Genomic DNA, 15,412 nt, shown 5'->3' with positions numbered 1-15,412 from the left:
GATCACCTGAGATTGGGAGTTCGAGACTAAGCTGGCCAATGTGGTAAAACCCCATCTCTACTAAAAATACAAAAATTAGTTGGATGTGGTGGTGGGCACCTATAATCTCAGCTACTTGGGAGGCTGAGGCAGGAGAATCACTTAAACCCGGGAGGCTGAAGTTCCAGTGAGTGGAGATGGTGTCACTGCACTCCAGCCTGGGCAATAGAGTGAGACACTGTCCCCCAACCTCATAAAAGGCAATAATCTTAAGTAGGACTGTTTAATGAATTTAAAGAAAGTATAGTATTAACTATAGGCATTATGTCATACAGTAGATTTCTAGGACTTACTCATTTTGCATAATGGAAGCTTTGTATTCTTTGACTTACACTTCCCCGTTATTCCTTTCCTTCAGCCCCTGGTAACCCCCATCTTACTCTCTGCTACTATAAATTGACTATTTTAGATTCCACATATAAGTGATGTCATACACCATTTCTCTTTCTGTGTCTTGTTTATTTTGCTAGGCATAAAGTCCTCCAGCTCTATCTATATGGTCAGAAATGGAAGGATTTCTTTATTTTTAAGGGCTGAATAATAGTCCATTATATATATTAATATTTACTACATTATCTTTATCCTTTCATTAGTTGAGAGAATTTTAAGTTGCTTCCATGTTTTGGCTATTGTGAATAATGCTGCAAGGTTGCAATGAACATAGGAGTGCAGATATCACCTTGAGATACAGATTTCAGTACCTTTGGGTGTATTTACAGAAGGGGCATTGGTTGGTCATATTGTAGTTAGTTTGTCTTTTTTTTCTTTTCTTTCTTTTCTTTTCTTTTCTTTCTTTTCTTTTTTTTTTTAAGACAGATTCTTGCTCTGTTGCCCAGGCTAGAATGCAGTGGTACAATCTCAGCCCACTGCAGCTTCTGCCTCCTGGGTTCAAATGATTCTCCTACCTCAGCCTCTCAAGTAGCTTGGATTACAGGTGCCTACCACCATACTCGGCTAATTTTTGTATTTTCAGTAGAAAGAGGATTTTACCATCTTGGCCAGGCTGGTCTAGAACTCCTGACTTCGTGATCCACCCTCCATCTCTCAAAGTGCTGGGATTACAGGCGTGAGCCACCTCGCCCAGCCTATTTTGTTCTTTTGAATGTGGTTATCCAGTTTTCCCAGTACAATTTATTGAAGAGACTATCTTTTCTCATTGTGTATCCTTAGCACTCTTGGAAAGGCAGTTGATCATCTATATATTTATTCATTTATTTCTGGGCTCTCTATTCTGTTTCATTGGACCATATATGTGTTTTTATGCCAGTTTCATACTGTTGCGATTACCATAGCTCTGTGATGTATTTTGAAATCAGGAAGTGGGATACATTTAGCTTTGTTCTTTTTGCTCAAAATTTCTTTAGCTATTTGGGGTCTTCTGTGGTTTCATATGAATTTTTGCATTTTTTTTCTATTCCTGTTAAAAATCATTGAGATTTTGATAGGGATTACATTGAATCTGTGTATCATTGTGAGTAGTTGGGACATTTTAACAATATTAATTATTCTAGCCCATGAACACAGATGTCTTTCAGTTTATTAGTTTCTACTGTAACTTTTTCATCAGTATTTTGTAGTTTTCAGTGTAGAAGTCTCATACCCCTTTGGTTAAATTTATTCCAAATATTTTATTCTTTTTGATGCTATTAAAGATGATATTGTTTTCTTAATTTCCATTTCAGATAGCTTATTGTTAGTGCGTATAAATGCTACCAATTTCTGTATCATTCAATAAATTTTGACAAATGCATATACCTATGTAACCAAAACACATATTAAGACATAGAGCCTTGCCATCATTTTAGAAAATTCTCTCAGTTCTTCTCCCAGTCAATCCTTACTCAAATGCGCCAGAAGCAATCACCTGTTCTAATTTTTTTTCTACCATGGATAAGTTTGCCCTTTTAGAATTTCACATAAATGAAATCATACAGTATATATACTTATGTATAAGATGTCTTTTACTCAGTATGCTTTTGAGAGTTATTCATGTTGTGTATTGGTAATTTATTCCTTTTTATTGCTGCATAGTATTCATTGTATGTTTATTCCACAGTGTGTTTATTTATTCACCTATGGATGAATACTTAGGCTGCCTCAAGCTTTTGGTTATGATGAATAGAGCTTCTATGTAAATTCCTGAACAAGTTTTATTTCTGTGAACATATATTTTCATTTCTCTTGGGTAAAATACCTAGGTTGGGATTTTTTGAGTTGTAAGGTAGATATATTTAGTCGTAAAATAAACAGTCAGATCTTTTTCCAATATGGTTTTATCATTTCAACATTCCCTCTAGCAATATGTGAGAGTTCCAGTAACCCCATGTTATCCTAACACCTGGCATTGTCATTATTCCAGCACTTGGTATTGTCAGTTTTAAAACTTTTAGCCATTGTGGTGAATCTGTAGTGGGACCATGCAACTTTTAAAAGTACCCCTTCTATACTTATCTTTCTGTGTGGACCTTCTTAACTACCTCAATCCATCTTAGTCACTGGTTTCTGTAAACTTATTACTGGAAGCACTGGCTATGAGGGAGAATGGTCTTGTTAGAATATAAGTGCTACAAAGGTAGGTATTTATGAACCTAGTAGCACACAATAGAAATTCACTAATATTTGTTGAGTGACTGAAATGGATGAGTGAATGCATACCTAGACTTACTGAAATGAGAATATGGGAAGACTGGATCTGTGAGCACATCTGTTAAATCTCCTTTTGAACTCTCCCATCATGCTGCTCACTGCCCTTCACTTCCTTCTGATCCATCCAATTCTTTGCTCTGGGTTTTTTTCTTATATCCCAAGGGTGACCTTCCAGGAATTGTATATAAAATATCCTCTCTCTCTCTTTCTCTGCCATTGTCTGAACTCAGCTATCAGGTATCTAGGACACCCTGAATAAATATTTTCATGATGAGACCTAAGTCTCATCATCTTCATCTGTAAAATTAAGAAGGTGGATTACCTAAATTTTTCTAGCACTATGGTATAGTAATTATGATTCCTTCCTTATCTCAACTAAAGTCAGTAATTCTCATGACAGCTTAGTTTACTTCTCTCTCTCTCTCTCTCTCTCTCTTTTTTTTTTTTTAAGGAAAAGATACATTAGGGATTGGGACCATGGATTTGTTAAAAAGTTTTGTGCGTTTTAGGAAATTTATGTCAGAAAAGAAATAAAATTGGGATACATGTGGACAAAAGTACCTTAAGTACTTATTTGTGTTCTCCTTTTGAACTAAACATTTGCATTCTTTGTCAAATTTTACAGTCTAGAGAAGGCTGTCATTCACTCAATATAAATAAAAATGCCTTCTATTGAAATGAGTAGAAATTGCTGTTCTGATGAGAATTAGTGGAGTAATAATAAACTTGATTTCTTTTAAATGTTCACGGTGTTCCACTTACGCCCCTCAGTCTGCTGCCTAATTCTAACTAGGGCAAAATTTGCAAATCCAAATGCCTAATAAACAACCTTCAATTTATAGGTCACCAGGACCATCACAAAGGTTAAGTTAAAAAAATTGCTTTACACAATTATTGCAAAAACTTGGCTTACAAGATCAAAGGGTAATATGAAGCAATAGAAGGAGAAGTTGATGTTCAAAAACTGTTAGGAAAATGTAAGTATCGAAGTAACTGCCATAGGCAAATTATCTAAAAAAAACCTGGGTCCCTGACAGTTGGTAACAGGATTGATGGAGCTTTGGTTCTGAGTAATAATGTTTCAGTCTAAATGGGCAGAGCAGAGCCTATGGGACAAAATTTACAGTCAGAGAATGTGAGTTGTATGATAACAAGACTGTGGAATTTATTGAAATTAGTTTTGGGCCTAGAAAATGATCATTTTTAGTAGTTTTCCTGTGAGTTATTAAGAAAAATGGGTGGTTTCTAATCCTGGGGTGATTTTATTTGTACCCATGAAATCAAGCTTGTCAATTGAGATATCAAATCTTTCATATGTTTATTGTTTTTGGTTGGTTGATCTGTCAATAGTTATGTTTCATGTCTCACACGTTGATGATATATTGGCCAATTTCTCCTTCTTCTATCAATTTTTGCTTTATGATTTTTTTTGAATAAGTACTTTATTAGGTACATACACATTTAGAATTGGAATATCTTGATGGTAGTAAAGAAAATTTATAGGAGGCCATTGGTTTGGACTAAACTTCTGCACTAGGCCAAACAGACCAAACCAAAATGGAATTATTCATGCTGAAGTTCTATGTCACCAGACTGAAGCTAACTTGTTTATCTGCCATTCCAAGATATTGGGAGGGAGGGAGGAAGGGAGGAGGGTGGGGGGGTGGAGAGAGAGAAAGAGAGAGAGAGAGAGAGAGCTAAATCCCCAAACAAACCAGTGTTATCCAGCGTGGTAAGGAAGTCCCCTCTACTTCAACCTTTACAAGGAAAGTAACTTGGAAATGACCAATCCATTTTTTGTTCCCTGTTTCTGCTTTCTCCAGCTCTTTTCTGCCTATGAAGCCAACCTCCTTTGCTCAGCTCATCAGAACACTCATTCTATTTTATACAGTTGGTGTTGCCTGATTCTAGAATTGCAAATAAAAGCCAATTAAGATAGTTAAAACAAATTTGTTGTAATTTTGTCTTTCGACAATTGTGAATCAAAAGTTTTACCATTATATGGTGAACTTTTTCTCTAAAATGCCTTTTGTTTCAAATCTTATTTTGATTAATGTCAATTGACAATCTCTATTAGCATGTGAGTTTAGTTCATATTAATTTACTGCACATATTTGTCAGAGATGTTCTAACCAGAGTGACTCCATCTTGAAAAAGGGCTGGGTAAAATAAGGGCTGCAAATTACTAAGCTGCCTTCCCAGGAGGTTAGGCATTCTAAGTCATAGGATGAAATAGGAGATTGGCACAAGATACAGGTAACAGAGCCCCTGGTGAGAAATTAGGTTTCAGTGAAGAAGCTGGCCCAAATTCACCACAACTAAGATGGCCATGAAAGTGAACTCTCATCATTTTCACTGCTCATTATATGCTAATTATAATGCATTAGCATGCTAAAAGACACTCCCACCAGCACCATGACAGTTTACAAATACCATGGCAATGTCTAGAATTTACCCTATATAGTCTGAAAAGGGGAAGAACCCTCAATTTAGGGAATTGCCCACCCCCTTCCCTGAAAACTCATGAATAATCCACGCCTTGTTTCACATATAATCGAGAAATAATTATAAGTATTCTTAGTTAAGCAGTCCATGCCACTGCTCTGCCTATGCATAGCTATTCTTTTATTTCTTTACTTTCTTAATAAATTTGCTTTTACTTTATTCCATGGACTTGTCCCAAATTCTTTCTTGCACAAGGTCCAAGAACCCTCTCTTGGGGTCTAGATCGGGACCCCTTTCTGGTAACATACTGATCTATTTTAAATTGTCTTTACCATCTTACGTTGTGTCTTCTACGGTCCTGCCTTTCCTATGCTTCGCCCCACAACTGCCACTCTTTATTTTTGTCTTTTTTTGGATTGGTTTGCTTTTTACATTTTCTTATTGTTTCCCCTTCACAATTTAGAAGTTATCCTCTTTATTTCTTTTCTTTAGTGGTTATGCACACTCATTCCCTACTCTACTACAGGTTTGGTGCCTACGTTTCTAAAACACTGGCACACTTTAAGTTTCTTAGGGGCTGAAGCTGAGATTTCTTTCTTCTTGTTATAATGCAGATTTGACCATTCTTTTCTTTTTTCTTACTCCCCCTCTGTCTTCCTGCCTTTGTATACCTAATATATTGCCCTGTTATTATATGCTTAACACTGAGCTTTACACTGGGAACAAGATATAGTCCCTAGGAACTCTGCAGAGAGGCATCTAGGTGTAAAAGAGAAATAACTCCATTTTTTTCTGGAAGGCATTCTGATGTACTCCTGTATTGTTCTGCTAATTTGATAAAAATAGCTATCGTCACAGTCACCTAATAATATTGGTTATCTTAGCCAATTTTTATACAAATTAGTTATTTATATCAAAGGAAATAATTCACATTCTAAAGGGAATTATTTATTTAGTAAATTTTCTGGAAATAGAGTGTCCGTGTGTGTGTTTCCCAGTCAGTGATCCTTCTGACTTCAAATTCTTTAAAATCGGTTCTGGTTGTTATAATCCTTTATGCATGTTCAACTCACTCTAGGTAGTATGTAATTTTGCAAGTTATTTTCCCTCTCTTTGCTCTATCCTATAATTGCTCTTTATCCCATGGCTGCAGTGAGCTGACCTTCAAAGTAATGCTGGGACCTGCTTTTTTTCCAGTTTGGATGTTGCCTTATTATATGTTCAATGTCATTTCATTGGCGCAGAAAGTTAGTGAAGTCAACTTTATGTCAGTTCTTTGCATCTTACCAAAAGGAAATTTCACTATTAAATAACCCGGTTGCCATTCCTGAGTCTTGATTCTACTGCTCTAAATTTTTCAAATGATCTTTTTTATTTCTGGGACACTTGCATACCCAATTGCCAAGTTTAATTTATGATCCTTGTTACTCTCTAAGTGTTTAATTGAGTTAGTGGTTACAGCTGAGTCATAAACCCATAAAACCCTTCACTGGTAAACTAATTAGCCACTGCACCTGCCCTCTAAATAATTAACATTGTTCATTACTAACAATCAGCATTGGAGTTATTAAGTTACCTCACTGCTCAGTTGTCTAAAGTAGAGGCTTTCAAACTTTAAAAATCATAATCCAGAGTAAAAAGTGCATTTCACAGGCCAACTCAGGATACACACACACACACACACACACACACACACACACACACACACTTACTTCCCTACTATCTGATAGACTCTGATATTTTCTATTCTATTCTTCTCTATGCTCATTCACTTAAAAATGTACTAACTTACTAAATATATTTTTCAGTTAAAATTTTTTTTATTTGGACAAATTCATGGGGTACTTGTGCAATTTTGTTACATGGATATAATGCATAGTGATAAAGTCAGGGTGTTCAAGGTGTCCCTTACCCAAGTACAAAACAGGTTTTGAAACTATTGTCACCCTACTGTGTTATCAAACATCGAATATATCCTTACTGTATGTTCGTATCCTTTAATCCACTTTTCTTTATGCGCGCCTCTCCCCATCACTCACTCTTCTGAGTCTCTATTATTTATCTTTCCACTCTCTGTCTCCATATGATCAATGTTTTTAGCTCTCACATAAATGTGAGAACATGTGATATTTACTGTTTTGTATCTGGCTTATTTCAGTAAGATAATGATCTTCAGTCCCATCCATTTTGATGCAAATGACATGATCTTATCCTTTTTAATGGCCAAATAGTATTTACCATCCATTAAATGGGTTATGACAGCTTCAAAAACACTGGCTCTTAAAAATTCATACGAAACAGAATGTTAAAAAGAATCAGTAAAGGTTTCTTTCAAAATTAGAACTTACTTGTTTCCTTCCCCATCATACACCCATCTAGTAGAGCCAATTCCTTCATAGTTTGAAGCCCAGTAATAAACACAGGCATTAACGTGCAGAATAAACAGCAGGTATCCAGTTGTTCGAATAACTCTGTCAGAGGCAATAGATGCAAAGTAAGAATTCACGTTGTTTCTGGAATACAGCCTATTTTAACATTTTCTTTTCTGTAAAGTCTCCAGTGAACCCCTTGCTTTGGATCTGTGAACTGCTAACTCTCATTAGTACAGTATAAAGTGATGGTACCATTGTGTGTTTTCTGATGGCAGTGTCTTGACTGGGATTGACAGAGTGTAAAAAAAAAAAAACTTCCTCTCTTTTCACAGATGTTGTGAGTCAACTCCGTGAAAGACATGCCTCAAGGGTCACCTCTTCAGTTTAAGTCTCGTAAAATACACTATGCTGATTTAACTGAAAAAGGCTCATGAGACTTTATGCTATGATGAACAGCAACTAGAGGTCTCAGTGCAAGTGAAGTTTAGAACAACAAATGAATAAAATTCAGGTTAGGAATGAATTATCATGAGAAAGGTTTAAAGTCAATTTGCAAAAGAGTATGTTTTTCTGTACTTGTTTTGACAGAAGCAGATAATAAGTCTATTTTCTTAGTCCAGTACTCTTCTGAAATCTGATATGATTTTCATATTTTATTTCACTTAAAATATCCACATCTGTTCTAGAACATAGTCTTATATTTTATATAGCCAAAAGCTGAAATTATACCCTTTACTTGAAGAGGGAAGTATATTCCTGCCAAATTCTGTAAAAAATAATGTACCATTGCTTTTTCCCCTTCCCCCAAGTATACTGAGTTATACTTTACCTGTAGATATATGCTTTGTCCATTCTAGACTCTAGGTGATGATTAAACTCAAAAAATGAAGTGTACTAAATAGAAAAGCAAAAGAAATCCAAAAGCATGTAAGTCTTAAATATATCTATTTAAATAAAACTATATGAAATAGATTTTATTCATTACTGAAAATAATTTTATTCATATGTCTTTTTAAAAATCCAAGATCTTATTTAGTGGTATTTTCCTCTGGGCAGTACATTTTATAAGCATGGCATCAGACTCCCAGAGCTTCTTGCTTTATTTTATTGCTACCCTTTAGTTATAGTCTTATTTTTAATGTTTGTTGAAAATGAAACTTAAAAAACCACTTTTTGCCTTTTCTTTTGAAAGCATATAGCAGAACTCGATTTCCCAACAACTAAAATCACACTCTCCAAAAAAATAAGAGGGAAAGTATAGTGCATTAAAGTTATAAATAGATATTAAGTCTTATCGCTCAACACTAGCATTATTTTTTCAGTGAATTGCATTAAATGTGTATTTGTTTAAACAAAATTTAAAGTTCAATAAGTATTAGCATTGGCTGTTCTTGACATTATTCAAAGATACAATGAGTTTACGTGCATCTAAAACAAGCAGGGTTACTATTTCCCTCCAGGTTTTTCCTGCTTACTTCTACCTTTATCTCAACCTTTACTGCCTGCATGCCCTCCTACCTCCTACTTCCCCTTTTCTTTCTATAGGCAGAAAAGTATTGAATCCAGAGCCAAATGCCAGTCATATCTCTGCCACTTACTACTGTATAACTGTGGAAAAGGCTTTCGGTGTTTCCATGCCTTGGTTTCCTCACCTGCAAAATGAGGTCAATAAGAAAAGATGCCCCCCAAAAGGGTTGTGTGCATATGTGAGTTAATATATTTAATGTGCTTCAAATCATAGACTCTTACAGATAGAAGGGACCGCAGAGATTACTTAGTTCAAAATTTTGCCCAACAGTAGATACCACTACAATGTAACATTTAGAATTAAAAATAGTGTATATTATAGTAATGACTATTTAACTAGAAATAGACACAAAGGATTTGTTTTTACAGAGTTCCTAAGTAGGAAAAAACTTCTTCCCTCAGATTATGATAATTTTAATGTGTGGCAATTTGTTTATTGTGCTCTTAATAGAAGTTTGCACAAAGGCATGATTTTAAATTTAGCTTAAGTGTTCACTAAAAAGAAAATGTATATTCTTCATTTGTTTTCTCATTTATAACTTGGAGACATCTAGATGTTAAATATTTATCCTAGAGAATTGTGCATTAAAATGATACCCTTGTAAATAAGTAAAATGAATGGACTATGAAGCTTAGAAAAGAAGATTAATGCTGACCGTCAGGATCTCCTGTAATTAAACGTCTAATGGATAGAGAGGGCCTTTGGACATTTTAGGGTTACAGAGATGGGGAACAAAGAGTTGCCATTTTATAAGCTTTTATCATGATGCCAGATAAACTCCTAAATCTATAGAAACCTAAGTATTTCTGAAAATTGGTTATCTCTAAGCAGGTAACTTCTGAATTTTCCATGTGAGGCAGGAAATTTGATAAGGGATGGCCTGACCACTAGATTATTTGGAACACTATTGTGTTCTGCCTCAATTTATTTTCACATTCCATGATCAAACCAGAAGTCTCTAGAGTTGTCTCAGATGTTTGGAAATGTGGGATAAAGAACCTCTGAAGTTGAAAATATCATATCAGAGAAAGAAACCCTTTCAGCCTGAGGCCTATCCAGTCAATCTGATTGTAATAAAGAATTTAGAATTAGATATATATGTGGTAGAGTTAAGACACTACCACTCATCTGCAGTGTGTCTGCAGATTTCTGCACCACGCTAATTCTTATTTTCCTTGTCTCTACAATGAAGTTATTGGGCAGAATCAGGGAGATAATGAATATAAAGTTTTAGCAAACTATGTAGCCTTTGTGTGTATTCAACAGACAGCTGTGACTATTATTGTCATTGTTGTTGTCAAGATCCACTGGTGGTACAGGTTATGTTATCTTGTCTTCCCAAGATGCAAAAGAGGTAATTAACTAAAATTTGTAAAAATCTTTTGTGATCCCTTTAAGAAGGTTGTTTTTAGAAATATATTGTTGCTATTTTTAAAGATTTACATGAAATTTCAGTTTCTGATTCTCCTCAAATTCTTTTTAGGTATCCAATGAAGCTATGGGTTATAAAGTATTTATGTCTTATAATCTTTTTGAATAGATAATACATTCACATAGTTCAAAAACAATATGAAATATTTACTTTCAAGCGTCTCATTCTTACTCTTGCCCCTATCCATTTTGAATTTCCTTCCTGCTTTCCCTTCCCACCTCAGGAAACCACTTTTATGAGTTTCTCTTTATACCTTTTCATTGTTTATCTAAATATAGAAAAATTGAATATTTTTCCTTTTTGTTACACAGAAGGTACCACTGTTTTATAAACTGTTCTGTAACTAGCTTTTTAACTTAACAATTTATCTTGAAGTTTTTTTATATCAGTACCTAAAAAGTTTCCTCTTTTTTCTTTAAAAGCTGCAAAATGTTCTATTATATAAATAATAAAAATATATTTCAGTATATTTAACTAGTTTCCACTTGACAAACATTTGAGTTGAATTCAAGTATGTAAGTAAATGTGATGTGAAAGTAGGAACTCACTTGTGAAAGTGTGTATGTGATGTAAAAATATGTTTGTATTTTTTTTTTAATTATGGAATTTAAGATGAGTAAGATAATTTAAGGTATTCTAACCTAACCTCTTAATTTTACATCCCATACACCATACATTCAGCAACTGAAAAAGGACAAATAGAACAAAAAACCAAAATGTATGAAATGTTTATTCCTAATTATAGTTAAATTCAGAAGTACAAAAGCATCCCTATTTTAGATTATAAAAATGCCTATTTTAGGTTATATAAAATGAACACAACCAGGAGCAACTTCCACCAGTGGACATTTTTTCTTCATTCATTAAAAAAATCATAGCATTGATGAGGGCAGAAAGATGGAGAAGAGTTTGGGAAAAATTAAGAATATTGGTAATTTTAAGATACTTTAAATTGTTTCAAGATTTCTATCATTATAAGAAAAAGGCAATTAAATATATTTATCTTACCTTTAACATCCTATTTGCTCTAAATATTGGATTAAACCCAAAGAAGAGGTAGCAAACATCAAATGGTATTATTGATGCAACATCCAACTGTTGAAAGAACACATTCACAAATACACTGTGTTTACATGCCTTTCTGGGAATGGATGGGTTTACATTGATGTATGTAAAAGCTGACCAGTCACAATGCATTATTTGTTGTTTAATCCAACACTGCTTTCAATTAACTATGTATGGTGCCATTTTAAGGCATATTAGCACCGTGAAAACTATTTTGTAGCCTCCTTCCAATGTATTTCACTTCCACCCCCTTGCCTCTGATCTCTCTTTAGGCACTGCATATGCTGGGATTTTTATTGAGCTGTCACATATGCAATGGGAATAGTTGCTACTGTTAAAATACATTTTAATGGTGTTTTTAGCATGGGGGCTCTTGGACTAAAAATCAAGTCCATTCTTGATTTTATTTGAAAGCATTGCACTTTTATTGCAGTGATATATTTTTATGTTTCAGCCAATTCTCCAGTGTTCAGAGTTGATTATATTGTGGTTCATTTAGGCTCTTCAATACTTTCTACTCTTGTCTACTTTGAACCATTTTGCTACCAATAAACTGCTTTAAAAGTATCTATCAGAGCCTGTGCAGGCTGAGAGAGGAGAAAAAAGAATCAATAATGTTTGCAATTATTCAGCAGATCCAATGGGAGAAGGTATTGAAAGTACTTTTACAGCTAAGAAATTTAAAAAGATTGTCGTGTATTAAAATTATTTTGGCCTTATGTTACCCTGGTCATTATGAAATGACAATGTCATGCTTCATACTTTCTTAATGGCAACAACAATAAGAAATTCTTTTGTGTAAAATAATTATTCATTTTTATTAAATTTTATATGGTCTTAATAGGGTATATTTTTAAATGTTAAGATATCTTAAGACAATTAAGAGCAGTTAAGAACATATTGTAAGGCCACGCATATAAAATAGAGAGTTGAGGACTTCCTAGCCAGAGCAATCAAGGAAGAGAAAGAAACAAAGAGCATTCACATGGAGAAAGAGGAAATTAAACTGTCAGTGTTCACTGATGACATGATCGTATGCCTAGAAAATCCTAAAAACATCTCCAAAAGACTCTTAGATTTGATAAACAAATGTAATAAAGTCTCAGGTTATGAAATTAATGTACACAAATCAGTAGCACTGCTACACACCAATACACATACAAAAATGACCAAGCTGAGAAGCAAATCAGGAACTCAATCCCTTTACAACAACTATAAAACAACAACAACAACAACAACAACAACAACAACAACAACAACAACAAATCCCTAGGAATATACTTAACCAAGGAGGTGAAAGATCTCTACAAAGAGAACTGCCAAACAATGCTGAGAGAAATCATAGGTGACACAAACAAATGGAAACACATCTGGTGCTTATGAATTGGACGAATCAATATTGTGAAAATGACCATATTGCCAAAAGCAATCTACAGATTCAATGCAATTCCCATCAAAATACCAACATAATTTTTCACGGAATTAGAAAAAACAATTCCAAAATTCATGTGGAACTAAAAAAGAGCCCTCACAGCCAGAGCAATCTTAAGCAAAAAGAACAAATCTAAAGGAATTACAGTACCAGACTTCAAGTCTGTAGTTAGCAAAACAGCATGGTAGTGGTATAAAAGTAGGTACATAGACCAATGGAACAGAATAGAGAACCCAGAAATAAAGTCAAATACTTACAGCCAACCGGTATTGAACAAAGCATACAAATACATAAATTGGGTAAAGGACATCTTGTTTAATAAATGGTGCTGGGAAAACTGGCAAGCCACATGTAGAAGAGTGAAACTAGATCCCTGTCTCTCACTTTATACAGAAATCAACTCAAGATAAAGACTTAAATCTAAGACCTGAAACTATAAAAATTGTAGAATATAACCATGGAAAAACTCTTCTGGACATTTATCTAGGCAAAGAATTTATGATTAAAGCCCAAAAGCAAATGCAACAAAAATAAAAATTAATAAATGGGATCTGATTTAAAAAGCTTCTTCACATAAAAAGAAATAATCATCAGAATAAAGAGACAACTCACAGAATGGGAGAAAATATTTGCAAACTATGCATCTGACAAAGGACTAGTATCCAGAATCTACAAGAAACTCAAATCAGCAAGGAAAAACCAAATAATTTGACCAAAAACTAGGCAAATGCCATGAATAGACATTTCTCAAAAGAAGTTATATAAATGCCCAACATCGATAGTCATTAAGGAAATGCAAATTAAAACCACAATGAGATACTACCTTACTCCTGAAAGAATGGCCATTATTAAGAAGTCAAAAAACAATAGATGTTGGCATGGATGTAGTAAAAGGGGAACACATATGCACTGATGGTGGGAATGTAAATTGGTAAAACTTTTATGGAAAAGAGTTTGGACATTTCTTAAACAACTAAAAGTGGATCTACCATTTGATCCAGCAATCTCACTATGGGCATCTACCCAAAGGAAAATTAGTCATTATATGAAAAAGACACATGGTTTATTTCAGCCCAATTCGTAATTGCAAAAATATGGAACTAACCTAAGTGGCCATTGACCAATGAGTAGGTAAAGAAATGTGGTATATGTACACCATGGAATAATACTCAGCTGTAAAAAGGAATCAATGTCTTTTGCAGGAACTTGGATGGAATTGGAGGTCATTATTCTAAGTGAAGTATTTAGGAATGGAAAGCCAAACACTGCATGTTTTTAATTATAAGTGGGAACTAAGCTCTGAGTGGGCAAAGGCATACAGAGTGATATAATGGACTTTCAATACTCAGAAGGTGGGGTTTGTTGAGGGGTGGGACAAAAACTGCATACAATGTGCACTACTCTGGTGATGGGTGTCCTGAACTGTCATAATTCACCACCAAATAATTCATCCATGTAACCAAGAACCACTTGTAACCCAAAAGCATAGAGAGTTGAGATAATTAATTGCCTAACAATTTCAAAGCCTGCTTCTATTGAACAAGAATGGAACTTCTGGCTTGAATTAACCAGATTAGCCATTATAAAGAAATTACTTACTAAAAGTATTGGTTTAGAAATTGCATCATATCATCAAATCTCACTGATTTTACCATACAAGTATCGATCTTTGTAACAAGAGGTGTACAGAACAGTACTTAAAATAATGTATCTGAAGTAAAAAAAAAACAGGCACACAGAACTGTTGACCTGTCTAATGCTACTCTAAAACCTATAGTTTTTGGCTCAAATCATAACGATCTTTTTTCCTGCTTTCTATTCAATTGCTCAATTCCCCTCTCAACTTCTCTATGCACACAGTCATTAGTCATTAGCCATTTTAATATTAACACATTGGCACAGATTTTGTAGACAGAGATAATTTATTTCTCATTGAACTGTAGAAAATTGAATTGAAGAAGTATTGACCAACACTAAACTCTGTGCCAGGCAATTTGCAAAGCATGTTGGGGTTGAAGTAGGAGTAAGTTATTGTTTCTATTCACAAGAAGTTATCAAGCTAATAGTGGAATGGCCAAGTACAAAAATACAGTCGTGTCACTTAACAACAGGGATATATTCTGAGAAATGCATTAGGTGATTTCATCATCTGAATATTATAATGCATACTGCATAAATCTAGATGTATTGCCTACTACACATGTAGGCTCTATGGTATAGACATAAAGGACTGGGCTTCTAGGCTACAAGCCTAGGAACATGTCACTGCATGGCATGCTATGTATGTTGCAGTATATTATTGTACGTTACTGTATAGCATGTTACTGTACAGAATATTGTAGGCAATTGTAATACAATGGTAAATATCTGTGTATCTAAACATATTTAAATGTAGAAAAGTTACAGTTAAAAATATGATATGAAAGATAAAATATGGTACACTTGTATAGGAT

General features: G+C 34.3%; 1 protein-coding gene across 1 annotated transcript in view; it reads right to left on the bottom strand.

Moving 5' to 3' along the window:
* CNGB3 (cyclic nucleotide gated channel subunit beta 3) overlaps nt 1-15,412 on the bottom strand; it is a 147,871-nt gene that overhangs the window by 53,081 nt on the left and 79,378 nt on the right. The window contains exons 8-10 of the mRNA XM_003940502.4: nt 11,471-11,557; nt 8,332-8,396; nt 7,479-7,601 (exon numbers count right to left, since the gene is read on the bottom strand). Coding sequence (XP_003940551.1) covers nt 7,479-7,601; nt 8,332-8,396; nt 11,471-11,557 — 275 coding nt within the window. The remainder of the gene's footprint in view (nt 1-7,478; nt 7,602-8,331; nt 8,397-11,470; nt 11,558-15,412) is intronic.

The sequence above is a fragment of the Saimiri boliviensis genome, chromosome 15 (genome assembly GCF_048565385.1).
Source record: "Saimiri boliviensis isolate mSaiBol1 chromosome 15, mSaiBol1.pri, whole genome shotgun sequence".
In the NCBI taxonomy this organism is placed as follows: domain Eukaryota; kingdom Metazoa; phylum Chordata; class Mammalia; order Primates; family Cebidae; genus Saimiri; species Saimiri boliviensis.
This window is presented reverse-complemented; position numbering and strand designations above follow the sequence as displayed.